General features: G+C 40.9%; 1 protein-coding gene across 1 annotated transcript in view; it reads right to left on the reverse strand.

Moving 5' to 3' along the window:
- stk39 (serine threonine kinase 39) overlaps positions 1-14,132 on the reverse strand; it is a gene marked incomplete at its 5' end in the record, with an annotated part of 38,666 nt that overhangs the window by 15,189 nt on the left and 9,345 nt on the right. The window contains 4 exons of the mRNA XM_079517698.1: positions 6,180-6,247; positions 7,275-7,331; positions 7,928-7,966; positions 9,932-10,054. Coding sequence (XP_079373824.1) covers positions 6,180-6,247; positions 7,275-7,331; positions 7,928-7,966; positions 9,932-10,054 — 287 coding nt within the window. The remainder of the gene's footprint in view (positions 1-6,179; positions 6,248-7,274; positions 7,332-7,927; positions 7,967-9,931; positions 10,055-14,132) is intronic.

Below are 14,132 nucleotides of genomic sequence, written 5' to 3' on the forward strand. Positions count from 1 at the left end.
CTACCATGAGGCTGATTTGGAAAATTTGGAGTAGACGTTTTTCTTTGGGCAACTGTTGCAATGCGAAATGTTGTGAGCTTGGAGATCCGCTATTATCACCCCAGAATAATGACACCCAGGTTTTTAAGCCTGATTTATGCGTCAAGCGCCGAGAATAGCCAATCTGCTATTTAAGGTCTGCAACACTGCCATACAACAACAGAGCATACATGTAGCATTACACTGTAGTCCTCCCCAGAGATCAACAGCCATCAGATGATCGTACAGTGTTGGAGCATTACGGCTTTAGGATAAGGCCTGTTATTCAAAGGTTAGGTTTAGGGATCGCCATCAGTGGTGTCCGATTTAAACCGGGATGTTTAACAGGTGTAATTGGAATGGTGGTCTTGGTGAAGCTATGCAAGGTATCTGGGTTGTAAAGCCAGATACCACATGAAACCTGGGTGTTATTAATTTGAGGATTATAGGACTTCATACCACTCCTCCAAACGTGTCATCATGTTTCCCTTCTCGTGGGGGGATCATAATGTTATCATTCCATCAGAGAAAAGCTAAGTCTACACCTTGGCTGAACTCTTAGCTCAAAAAGCATATGGGATGACTCTGTATGCCCATATTGCCCGATGCAACGGTCAATTGGAAGCTTACCCCAATTCTTTGGAGGGTGAAGTGTTTGCAAATGCAAATGTGTCACTTCAGGATTGCACTGTTACATACTGAATGTGCAAATCCAGAAAGGGTAGGAGAAATCTGCACAGCAGTGCATTACAAAATGTCACCATTCATCAGTGGTTCCCCACGGGACACCAAGTGATGTTTGTCAGTACAAAGCATTATGGTCTGTTGACAGTAGGACTGATCGCTATGTTTAGGTAAGCAGGCTGTAGATCTTTCTGAGCACATTCAGCCCAATTTGAGGTCAAGGACTCAAGGCCAAACAAACAGATGGCCCACTGTACAGAAAACACACAGGTGCCTTCTAAATTCTATATCACAATGACGAGAAAGCAATTTCTCTACACACTCCAGCAAACACAATCAATACAAGTCTGGGGGAGAATCCACTGTATGTTCGATGAGAAAATAGAAAGCCCCTCAGTCCTCCAATCTTGACAAGAAATTTACACATGACTGAGCGCATGCTGATAGAGTTGAGGCAATCCGTTTTCCCCATTGTAAATTAAAGCAGATGTCAAGCTTCCACACAGAAAACAGAACATTATTGCATTTAAACTCTGACTTCTTTATCAATGATATGAGCTCCATTTGGCTCACCATCAGTACAAAATGTTGCACTGCTCTGTGCACCAGAAAGGGACACTGCCACCCTATGGACAACTGTTTTGCACAGCAAGATCTTTTAGGAGCTGCAGTGTCACTTGCTAAATACTAACTTTTCTTTAATTTCACAAACCAGCATTTAATAACTAGGCCAGGTTAGGGAAGCATTCATGTTATTTCTGAATTTACCTGTTCATCCACTGGCTTCATCATACCAATTTCACCATTCTAAAGTTATGAGATCTGATGCCATCATGACAACATCTGCAGGTCTATTCTGCTGGTTTTAACATTCTATTTTTATCTTGCTAATTTTCACATATGGCACCGGAGGAGAAACAGAATAGTTATTTTGTATTACTATTTTTTAAATACAAGACACATATATTTATCGTATTAATTGATATTGTTTAACTCCTTCAAGCCTAATTTATACTACATTATAATGTATCGTTCATTAAATTCACATTCACACACGCATGGCACAGGAAACCATGCATGGCAGATGATGGCACCAACCTACTGTACTCATCAGGAGCGATTAGCGGTTAAGTATCTTTCTCAAGGACACTTTGACACTGAGCCAGGAGGAGATGGGGAATTGGGGATCGAACCAAAGAACTTTCCAATTCCCAAGTGGCCACTCCACCTCCATATGATACCATGCCGGATGAAGCCGCCCCTGTTTTGCGAAACCACTTTTAAGCTGGTGTCCCTATTTTGGGCATGTCATTATAGGCCAAAAATGTTTTGGCTGTTGATCTTTGTATTTATAACACATTGCACACTTTACATGCTGAGCTTGTAGAGCGGCTATTTGTTCTGTGTGATACGTCATATGACAAAGTGCCGTATAAATCAGGCTTAAGTGATTAACTTTCCAACAATCTGAATTCACTTACTGTAGTTACTCCTGATATCAGTCCACTCAGTGGAATGACAGCTGAAAAGGCTCAACAAGCTCAACACAACATTTGTTAAAAAAGAGCAAGAGATAATCCTCATTACTGATTCTACGCTGTTAGGTAAAATCATAACAGCGTTCCAGAAGATGCTTTTATAATGTTGGACTAGAACCAAACTTCGGTTTTACTGAAAAGTCAGGAATATGGTCCAAATTGGATTCTCTAAGGGCTAGTATTTAAATACCTTGACTGAACTAAATAACATCTATTAAAATACATGTACTTATTGTACAGTACTGTACCTGTCTGTATCGTACGCAGTCTCATTCTCTCATTGGCTAATACGAATGGCTTTGATCTCCAAACTATGGAAACACTGCCATTGAATAATAGTAATACTCAAAAGGAATGCAGTCTCTCTTCCAAAAAAACTGCATTATATCAAGCACACATATAATTACATACATTTACTTGAATCCTATAGTCAGTCTATGGAACATCTTGTAATAACAGGCACCTTTTAAATTATACCAAAGAATTCCTGTTCTTCAGTTTTCAACGACAGGTCTTACAACCTGCCCCCTAATCTTGCAATTAATTCAAACACCTAGAATCCATTGACCAAAATTGTGGCTTTCAATAATGCCACTAACTCCTACAATACCGTATGTCTGCCCTCAGACAGAAAGTTCGCTGGGTCAAAACATTCCATGCATGCCAGGCAGCAACAAATCTTAAACATGGCAGTATGCCAACATATTTCCCAGTAGAGTAGTATAGTAGTATAGAGTTCTAAGTCATCACCATGATATCTCTTGATCACATGGATGCAGTTTGATTGGTGTGACAGGTACTGTAAAATCTGATGATTCATTTGCACACAAACAGGGTACTCTCTGATATAGTGCAACAAATCATGGTTGGTGTTGGGTTTGCAAGTAAATAATTCTACCGTTGTACATGAACTGGTTGAATTGGATTTACCAAAACATCTTCCAAGCTAGTTTTGAGCACAGTCAAAGGCTGTGAAATGTTACTAATGTGATCCGGTCTGCATAAAACAGTATCTTGCTACTGTATCAAATGTAATGTAAGTGTTGGCAGTCGGTTACAATTCGCCACTGCATAGAAATCCCATCGCTAATACATCTACGTCGTACTTCTATAGAAAGCACGTCAAAACAGATTTCACCAACAAGCCCGTCAGTTCTCTGCTGGAGTTGACCGGGCTCAGCTAAATCTTAGCCACTCGTTGAGTTAAAAAGACAAAAAAATCTAGAATTCTTATTTCTATATTTTTTGAGTGGTGCTAGCCACTCCTATACGCAGCAATGTGTGTATGTATGTATGTATGTACAGTATGTACAGTATGTATGTATGTATGTATGTATGCATGTATGCATGTATTGTGGGATGTCGCATGACAGCGGGCCGTCAGAGCGCCACCCCAACGAGAGTCAGTGGAGCATCAGAGGCTGAGCACATCCCAGAAGACAGCGACCCGCCCTGGGTCACGTGATTGACCACAAGTATCTACCCATCTTCCTCCTCAATCAGAGCAATTACGCAACAGCCGCGCTGCGCGCGTAACGTTTGAAAGGGAGGGCACAGATGAGCGCTCCGCCTCATTCTCCACTGACTCACGGAGGGAGCACTGACGTGGCAATCTGGCGGTAGGTCTCCACAAACACACACATCCCCTCACATTTCCACTTGTCCAGACTCTGTGCTAATAGTGTTTCTCATTACACAGGCAACCCCGGGATGGAGGCATCCTGAAGAGGAACCCATATGGAAAATACACTCCTGAAGGAATAGGAGAGTGAAATAGGAGAATAGGAGAGTGAGAATAGGAGAGTGAAAAATTGGAGCCCTAAGAGCTCCAATTTTGTCGCAGCCTTTACCCGCAGCGCGGCCCGCAATTCAGCCGATGCCCGAAAATTACGAATATAGGAGCTTTCTCTGTACCTTAATGGTATTTTCGTCCCGCGTCACCCGCTATATTTTTTGCAGCAGTTAGACTTCAGGGCAGCGGCTATATATAATATAGCACTAACGGGCAACGGTTAAGGGATCTCTTAAAGGGATCTCTTAAAGCCAAGACTGGTGATTGGTTAAATGTGGTTTAATTATTGTAACGCCCAAACCACACCTATGCATAATATAACGGGTAACGGAGGTGTTTAAGGGATTTAGACAGGTAACCAAAATACCAACTTTAGTGGGGGAACACCCTTTCCCCACTCCTAAATCCCCAAATAGTGGCTTTAGAAAGATGAGACAAAAATGGAGCCCTAAGTGTTTCAGCTCAGATCACACAAACTGATCTTGTCTGATGACATGTCTCCTTAATCCATTTATAAGGACATGCTGTGTATTAGTGTCTGAAGCCATAACATCTCTGGCCAGATACCTAACTAATAATAATTTAATTCAAGACTTCCAGCATATGCGATTATTTCTTATACGGTATATATATATTTACAATCCATTCAAGCAATCTAAATAAACAGACATTTGTAGACCTACATATAGATCTGATCACCCAGTAGTATTTAAATTGTGTCAAGTTACATGTCAGGGTTAAAGCAATTCTAAGCCCCAGTTACAAACAGTAACATCTGTGGTAATGTATTCATTTAATTCTGAGAATGTGTGTGTTCCACATATTCTGCCTGGGAGGGTCATTCAAACATCTGTTATCTCATCGAGCCAGAGGCTGCTCCGCACCCAACTCATCAGGGAGCTGAACGAGTACGAGTACAGAACGGTACAAGTGCAGTACGAGTACAGTACGAGTACAGTACAAGTGGAGTACAGTATGAGTACAGTACGAGTATAGTACAATACGCGTGCAGTACAGTACGAGTGCAGTACGAGTGCAGTGCAGTACAGTACGAATACAGTACACTACCAGTACAGTACGAGTACAGTACAGTACGAGTACAGTACCAGTATGAGTACAGTACGACTACAGTACATTACAGTACTGTACAGTACAAGTACAGTAGGAGTACAGTACGAATACATTACAGTACAGTACAGAATAGTGCAATACGAGTACATTACAGTACAGAATAGTACAGTATGAGTACAGTACAGTACAGTACAGTACAGTACAGTACAGTACAGTACAAGTACAGTACAGCACCACTCAGTTCAGACAGGTCTGATTTTTTCTCCTCGCTCTGCCTCTCTCTCTTTGGCATAATATCTTTTATGGAATATGCTTAAATGTGCAGGGCTTTGTTGCTGTGAATGTGTTAACAGTAACTTCTCATTCAGGCCAAGGGAGAGTCAATGGAGTGTAAGACTCAAACTGAGGAACAAGGAATCCATAGTCATGCCAGATCATCTTTCGAATCATTAAAGATCACTGGGTCTGAGAGCAGGCTGTATGTATACTGTAGGTCTTAGTGAACACAGGGACTGTTATGTTAGGATAGACTGACAGGGCAAGCTACAGATACAAATAAACCTTGTCATGCTAAGTATTAAATCACATTGGAATCTCCTATTAAGGGGAACATATGAGGGGTGCAACAGTACATTTAAGTAATCAACTGTAATGTTTTGTTTTTTATCCCACAATTTTGCAACCCATTTGTTCACCCAGTGTCATCTAATGTAATCCTGGGCGCTACACTTCTTCTGCCAACCTGGGGGGGGCAGCTGAAATAAAAATAATGATTAAATTAATAATCAATCGATTAGGCAAACATTTTCAAAAGCTCTCATGGCCCAAATCACTATTGGGCCAGACTGGCCATGAAAATGAACACCGGAATGACAATTGTACTGGGTTTTTCAGGTGAAATGGCCCATAATGACATTTTTACACGGACCTTTAACCTTTTTGACCCAAAAGGTAAATCCTTTCTTCAGGGCAGCCTAAAGCAACCGCCAACTTAAGTGTCATGAAAATCCACCCATCCGTTATTGAGTTATATTATTATTCACATGCACACATGAAAGGTTGGGATTGACTCTCACCTTAGCCGTAGGACCATGTTTACAGCACCTTGGATGGTGTATGCAGCAACCTTCTCAAACTGTTCTCCCTGCAGGACAGAAAGAGTGCAATCAGGTAAAGAGCTGTCCACGTCAAGCACTACAACTGGAACTATATCATTCACCACTGTCCTTGTTATAGTTGTGGCATATGCCATCCAGTTGAGTTCGCTTTTTTCTCCTTTTTCATTTTACAAACAAAAACAAGACAACCTAGAGGTGTGCATAGTCGAGCTGTGTTTTCAACACTCATTATTTTAGTTGTTTTGTGGTATTTGTCAACTAACTATTCTGGTGGGGAAATCCTCATCTTTTGAGGCGGGCAGTAAATATGTTACATGTACAGTACTTAACTTGGGTAACTTTTTTTTTAGATTACTTGTAAGAGTGGTTCAATGCACAATACTTTTAACTTTTACTTGAATATTATGTGAAGTATTGGTACTTGTATTGGGCTTTTCCCCCAATACAAGTATCCGTTTGTTTTCTTCCGTCTTTCTTTGTTTTCTTCCACCAAATGTTCTGTCACATGACTCTGTTTCATTATCAAACGTAGCCAAGCAGTCACATGACAGCACAAAACAATCTATGTGGGCATGTTTTGTATGTATGAAGTAGCTAATCTACACAAGCTCACAACGCATTACAGCACGACACATTGTGAGCTTTTAGTGGTGCACGACAACCCACACGCAACTAAATAACAGTAAATCAGGCATAAGATTTCCCTGTTCCTGACCGGGAAAATAATGCGACAAGCCTTTCTGGCCACCTTCACTGTCAGACACAGTGGGTACAGTCCACCAATACTACTTTGGCTCATTTTCAAAATGGCAATATAGCCTTGAAAAATGGCAGTGAGTCTTTTAGGAAAGCCAGGCAGCCATTAGTTATTACTGCCGGAGAGAGTCTCTACAGGAGACTGACGTTCGCACGCACGCACGCACGCGCGCGCGCGCGCACGCACGCACGCGTGTGCACGCACACAAACAAACAAGAAAAGGGAAAATGTGGAAAAGATGTGAGCATCAAGGTCATTGAATCGTGACAAATTAGCACTGCTATTGTGTGGTTCACCTGGGGACGCTGAATGGAAAGCCCTCCAATGGGGACATTGTTGACGTTCTCCTCATTCTAAAAGGAGAAGGAGAAGAAAAACGTTAGAGGCATTGCATGGTCATCCATGGTCAGTTCCAAGCCATCTCGCATTTACAAAAGACGGGAGTTGACACAAAACTGAAGCAATTTCTTCTGAGGTGTCTTTTTCCAATGATGCACTCCTGTCATATTATCAAATTAACTGTATACAAGGTGATGTGTTAGTCACATAAGCTTAATTGTGTAGTATGACACTCAGCTACAAGCTAATAACACATTGGGCAGTATTATGCGTGTCTTAAGTACCAGGTCTTATGACTTAACTTAAGACCTGGAGGTGTGGTCAATGCTGTTTGGACACTCAGAATAGCCAAATGGCAATTGATCACGCCTCCAGGTCTTAAGTTAAGTAATAAGACCTGGTACTTAAGACACGCATAATACTGCCCAATGTGTTATTAGCTTGTAGCTGTGTTCATTTTGACAAACAACACCCTTGTGTGGAGTATAAATTAAACTTAGCCTACCAGCAGATACGCATCGTTAATGTAAAATCTTTTTTTTATAGACTTAAAATATTTAATATTTTCTATAATGTAATTTATCATTATACTGGAAAACAACAGACTTACTTGATCGGTCTCATCGGTCTCATCTGTGACCCTTCGTGACTGGGGGAATAGCAAACACAATTAGGTTACACTCTGGGCAGTATTATGCGTGTCTAAAGTACCAGGTCTTATGACTTAACTTAAGACCTGGAGGCGTGGTCAATGCCATTTGGCTATTCTGAGTGGCCAAATGGCCTTGATCACGCCTCCAGGTCTTAAGTTAAGTAATAAGACCTGGTACTTAAGACACGCATAATACTGCCCTAGTTTCAACAACAGTAAATTGATTTATTGTTTCCACACATCAAAATCCTGTCTTCATTTACAATAAGTCCCAGTTTGACAGATTAATTCCAGGCACAGAGAGACAAACAAACCGAGTATAGATGGCTATACTACTGCATAAAGTGTATGCAGTAGTATAGCCATCTATAATCGGTATGCCATACACACTGTAAAATCATTCAAACATACTGTACTTGTACATGGCTCGTGCCTTCGGGTCCACGCCATAAAAACATGTCTTATTTGTTAGATTAGATAATCAGATAATTGTTTACTGTAGAATATGTCCAGGTTAGAGATGTTTGTCAAAGCACTTTGTGATCTATGTTCCACATGCTGCAACTATCTTCAAAGCCATTACAGCTACCTAATGACTTGTGACATCCTACAGTAAGAAGCCAGAAAGAAGCCATCTGCTGTCTCACTGTTTAGGTACTGTACAACAGGGACCTAAACAGAACAACACAATCTATTGATCATTCTATTCATTACATCCAACATTTAACTCATTTAGACCTACTAAATCCTATGTTTTCAGATTTTTTCCCCCCAAAAAATAATAATAATATATAATTCCTGTTGGAACGTATAGGCTTTCCCAGTCATAATGGGATAACAACGTAAAGGGAAATTTCACTTTCAAACAGTTATGGGGTCATTTTCACATCTACTCTTTTTTGTGTACACTCCAGACCGTTTTTCTGTAGCTTGAGTCAATATTTAGATATTTTTTCATTTTCATTTTAACCATGTTACATAAGGCCATTCAACTTCAAACTCCATGTCAGACTGGTTCACACTGGTGACTTTTCAAAGTTTGCATTAGCAAACTTTCATTTCCTAATGAAATGAGGATCAGTTATGTTATGTTCGATTCCAGGCCAGGCCAGTGATGTGTTGATGGGTGTCCGTGACCAAGAGTCTTAACCCCTAATTGCTGTGGGATGGGTAGATGCAGAGGAAGAATTTCACGTATGTGCATATACTGCATACAGTGTGCACATAATGTATGCAGTATGTGCATATAGAATATACAAAAAAACACCCCAAGGAGTGGGGACTATATTATTATTATCATTATTATTATTCTGTAGACCAAGCACTGCGTGGGTGTTTTGCTGAAACCAAAAAGTGGAAGAGCCAATCAGCGTTTGCGCTCAGGGCCCTGTGATTGACAGATGCTGATTGGTTCTTCCACTTTTTGGTTTCTGCAAAATGCCCACCCAGCTTTTTGTGCCAGACCTGTCTGCAGTAGACACGTGATAATGTGAATTCATGGTATGGTTTACCAGGCTAGCAAGTGGTTGCAATTGGTTGCAAGTTACAACTCGTGAGTCGTTGCATTGCAAATCATTGTGTGGACTGCTTCTCAAAAATCTAAATTTGGTATTATTATTTAAGTTTTATTCATTTTTTAGTTCTTTTTAAATACAATTTTCACCTATATTGACCAAAATATGTTTCCATGTTTTTCAAGTAGTTAATGAGCAGCACCTTCCTTCCAAGGCTGAATGCCTATCATGTATAGTTTCATTATGGTAACAGACAATGTGAATCAAAACTAAAAACAAATGTTACTATCATTCCACTCCTGCGTAACAAATTTGACATAAAGGTTCATGCGAATGCACAGTAAAATATTGAGTCGCGTCAAGTGTTAATGGAAATTATCTGTTCATTTAACTCAGAGAGTGAACAAAAAGGGAACCAAATAGACCCGTAATGTGTAGCCTAACCTACCCTGCCCTGATTGACCGCAGCCTTGCCCAGCTCACTGTCTTCATCCAGCTCATCATCGCTCCACTCCCAGTCTCCATCCTCCGTCTTGTGCAAGTGGCCACTGGAGCCTGGAACTCTCCTTACCTGATCAATGACAACACACAGTGTTAGGTGCTAGAGATTGGCTATTCCCAATGGGGAGTCTCTTTTTTGCAGAGCTTGGGTTTCGATGGGTCCTAATGGGACGCTTGTTTTACAGCGCCGGCTACTACTAGTAGGGCGGGGTTATATAACCTCACAAAAACTATGCCTAAATCTAACCCTAACCTCACAAAAACTATGCCTAAATCTGACCTTAACCCTAACCTGCAAAACAAGCGCCCCCTCAGCGACCATCTACTCCCAGGTTCCGCCAAAGAGAGTCTCCCATTCCCAATGGGCTATATGCACACAGAATAACTCCGGGCCGCTTCCCTACTTCCTTCACAGGTGTTACCGATGATACTAATTAAGGCTCTGTTCCATTTAGTGCAACTTGTGCAAGGACCCCCATAACGCTGAGAGTGTACAAATGGAACCCCCGTACGGGGCCATTTGGAACACACTCAAGGACACTTTGAGACCCACTGGTGTAGCAGAGTGTTTCCAGTGAGGCAACATATACACAGCAGCACCCGGACTCTGTTTGACCTGTATGGAACAGAGCCTTCATTAGTATCATCGGTAAAACATGTGTAGGAAGTAGAGTAGGGGCCCAAGTTCTTTCCAAAATGGTGTGTGTGCATATAGCCCATTCATTCATGGAGCATCATGCTGTACCCATATGTCTCTCTGTATGTCCCGTCATGTTTTGCACGCAAACAGGACAACTACAAATGTAAAGTAAGGCATCCAGATATATTCGGTTCCAGGACACGTGCACTGGAAGGGATGTCACTATTAAGGCTAATTCATATTCATCAGCTCTTCCTTGCCAAAAGGAACTGATCATCGATTATGTTCAGTGATTGGCACTGTCATGTGATGAAGCAACAAAAATTGCTTTCATATTGGTGACATGAAAAGATGCTAACAAACATCACTGAAAGAATTATGGTACCTAACCTAAGGATGATAACAGCAGGCCCAATGGGTGGTACAACATGGTACTCATGCAATTGAAAACCTTTGAATGACGACCATCAGGAGATGCAACATAAGGGGACACTGAGCCTGAATTAAATGGGTTAATCACCGACATTAACATACAAAATTATAACTGGTATCAGCGTAAGGGCTTCAAGCAGATGCACTTACTGTACAGGCAGAATCACTAGTACAGCCCATGAGTATTTGCAAAGTATTTGTAAGGTCTGTTAAATGTTTATTAAAGCGGGCAACAGGGGGGAGGACTAGTCTTTGTTGTTTGGAGTTGGGGTATTGTGGGCAGCACTATCAAACAGAAAACAAAGCACAGACAGAAGAGTGAAAGCTACTGCCGCAGGGTCCGTCTAAAGAAGCCCCAGCTATTAGCCGTGGGCTAAAATTAGAGGAAAACTACCCTCCCGGTGCTGTCAGGTTCTTTCTCTAAACCTGACATCGAGCCCAGGCTCCCCCAATTCTGCTCAGGCTGCTAGAGCAAGACAAACAGGAATGAATTCCACACATGCGCACGCGCGCACACACACACACACACACACACACGCGCCCACACACACACACACACACACACACACACACACACAATTATTCGCAAATAAGATTTTTAAGTTTTTATCTGTTCACAATGTACCTTATTGACATTTACATTATTGCGATATTTTTCAACTCTTTTGTACCCCTATTAACACGGGAATGGAAAAATATGCTGTTATTTTTTTATTGGAAATCAATTAAAAACCCAACAGGCTGCAGCAGATCGGTATATTTTACTTGTCCCTTTAGAAATGTGCAGATACACTGTATACCTACTGTACAGTATGTTGGTTTGTTTACTGTTGAATCAGAAAACAATGTTGCACATTAAGCTAATCATCTGGGGACCTCCCAAAATAATTTGGCGATCCACATGTTGAAAACCACTGTTTGTACAGAATTTGTGTAACAATATAATGGCCCATGTGAACAACATTGCTAACTGTTGGTATCAGTGTTTGTGCTGTAAAAAGTATCTGCTATCCAGGTATTAAAATAATTAAATACACCACATAAAGCGTTTGGGCCTCAAAAAATGCCCCTGCTGCTCACAATCAATATTCTACCATCATGTCTTCAGCACAACCAATGCAAACTCAATCTCGGTCATTCTGTTTTCTATCTTTCCATTATTGTAACAAATCAATGAGAACAGCCCACTGCCTTTAGTTTGTAGATACTGCACACAACTAATCTTAGCTGAACACAGCCTTGCCATTCTTTGTGGAGAGAGCTCTATTTGGAGTTGTGCAGTGCCCTCTGCTGGTCATTCAACAACACATACTGTACTGTACACATTCCCACAACTCATTCACATTTACTGCTACTGAATTAGTTACATTTTCGCTAGAAACAGATTGTATGAGTGACTGACTGTAGCAAACGATACAGAGAGACCTCCCTGACAATAACACAGAGACAGCTTGTTTATTTTTGGACCACAATGCTTATATGAAACGATTTTAAGATGTTATTCTCCATAGAGAAATTACTTCCGTGAACCAGGGGAATCGAGGGGATGAGCGATTGACGTCAGGACTTCAGCGTTCTATTACTATGAGTTTAAGGATTAATAAATATTGAGATATTGATATTGACAATCTGCGGTTTTTTTCCCTCTATTTTTTTAATTGGTATTTTATTATTATTATTATTATTTTAATTTAGTACTCAGAGAACAGTATGTTCACTGTTGTACTGTAGCAAAATATTGCATTTATTTCTCTTCTATTTAAAGTAGAATGATTCTACATCATCCTGAGCATCCAATACAATGATCACCAGGTTGACAGAATAACCCTTTGAAAAGGATTTCACACACCAGGTCCCCAGGGGGTGTGAAGGCCATTCAGGGTTACTGGGCTGAGGCAGCAGAAGACAGGGGCAGATACACAGCATTCTTTCTTTTCTGGCCCGTCTTTGCAGGCATTTGCTGAGCTGGTAATATGGACGGCTCCACAGGTCACACTAGCACAAAACCAAAAGTACAAGGGCCCTGCGCTTCCTAATGCTCATCTACCTATTATTACTCAGATGCACATTTTGCACATTATACTCAACTACAATTAATTAGTTATGTTGCTTGTATGGACTACCCATTGGGGGTTAGGAACGGCCAAACTAACACACACGCAGGCATGTGTGTGCCGAAGCGTTGTGAGCTTGTAGATCTGTTATTTTCAAATAGCCACTGTATTATGTTTACTGGTTGCTTGTTTCTCTCGCAAAAGCTAACTTGGCAACTATGGAAGCAGCACACAGGGCTTTGGGCTTGTTTTCATAGACCCGGTTACTTGTTTCTGTTCGCAAAAGCTAACCTGGCATCCCTGGCGAAAACTGTGGTTATATAGTTAAAAGAAACGCTAATAATAACATTCCGATGACAGACATCTCTAAATTGAGATTGTGCCTGATACGCAGTACAGGCCCAAAGGAGACAGAGCTTTACCTGATACGCAGTACAGGCCCAAAGGAGACAGAGCTTTCGGTGTGGCCGGACTGGAACGCCCTGCTGCTCCAAATTCGCTCTGCTCTGTCATTGTTGGCGGTTTTCAAGTCCTCACTAAAGACTCTTTCTTTCCCACTCGCTTTCAATGTGTAAGATTACCCCGGCCCTCACAGTCTACCTTTGTTTGTTTTATCTTCTTGTTTTTCCTTCATTTTGCTTCTTCTTAGCTTCTTTTTCTTTTTTGCCTGTTTGTATGTTATGCTCTGTGAAGTACTTTGGTTCGACCTTAGTCGTTGGAAATGTGCTATACACATAAAGTTTGATTTGATTTGGTAAAGTTATAGGTAGAATATTATAGGTTAAGTTACCCAGAAGTAATCAAGTAATTAAAATCAGCCCCACCTTTACCAGCTGCAACAATAAAGTGATGAACCCATTAATGCATTAACCATTTTACAATCTAATATTATGATTGTGAAACTACTGTGACACTACTTGTACAATGTGGTATTGCTACAGTACTTTTTCTTAAAAGGCGAAAATGTGAGTGACTTTCACCACTTATAATTGTTACAATTGTCATATTAAAATTCTTATATA

The sequence above is a fragment of the Electrona antarctica genome, assembly GCF_951216825.1.
Source record: "Electrona antarctica genome assembly, chromosome: 13".
Lineage (NCBI taxonomy): Eukaryota > Metazoa > Chordata > Actinopteri > Myctophiformes > Myctophidae > Electrona > Electrona antarctica.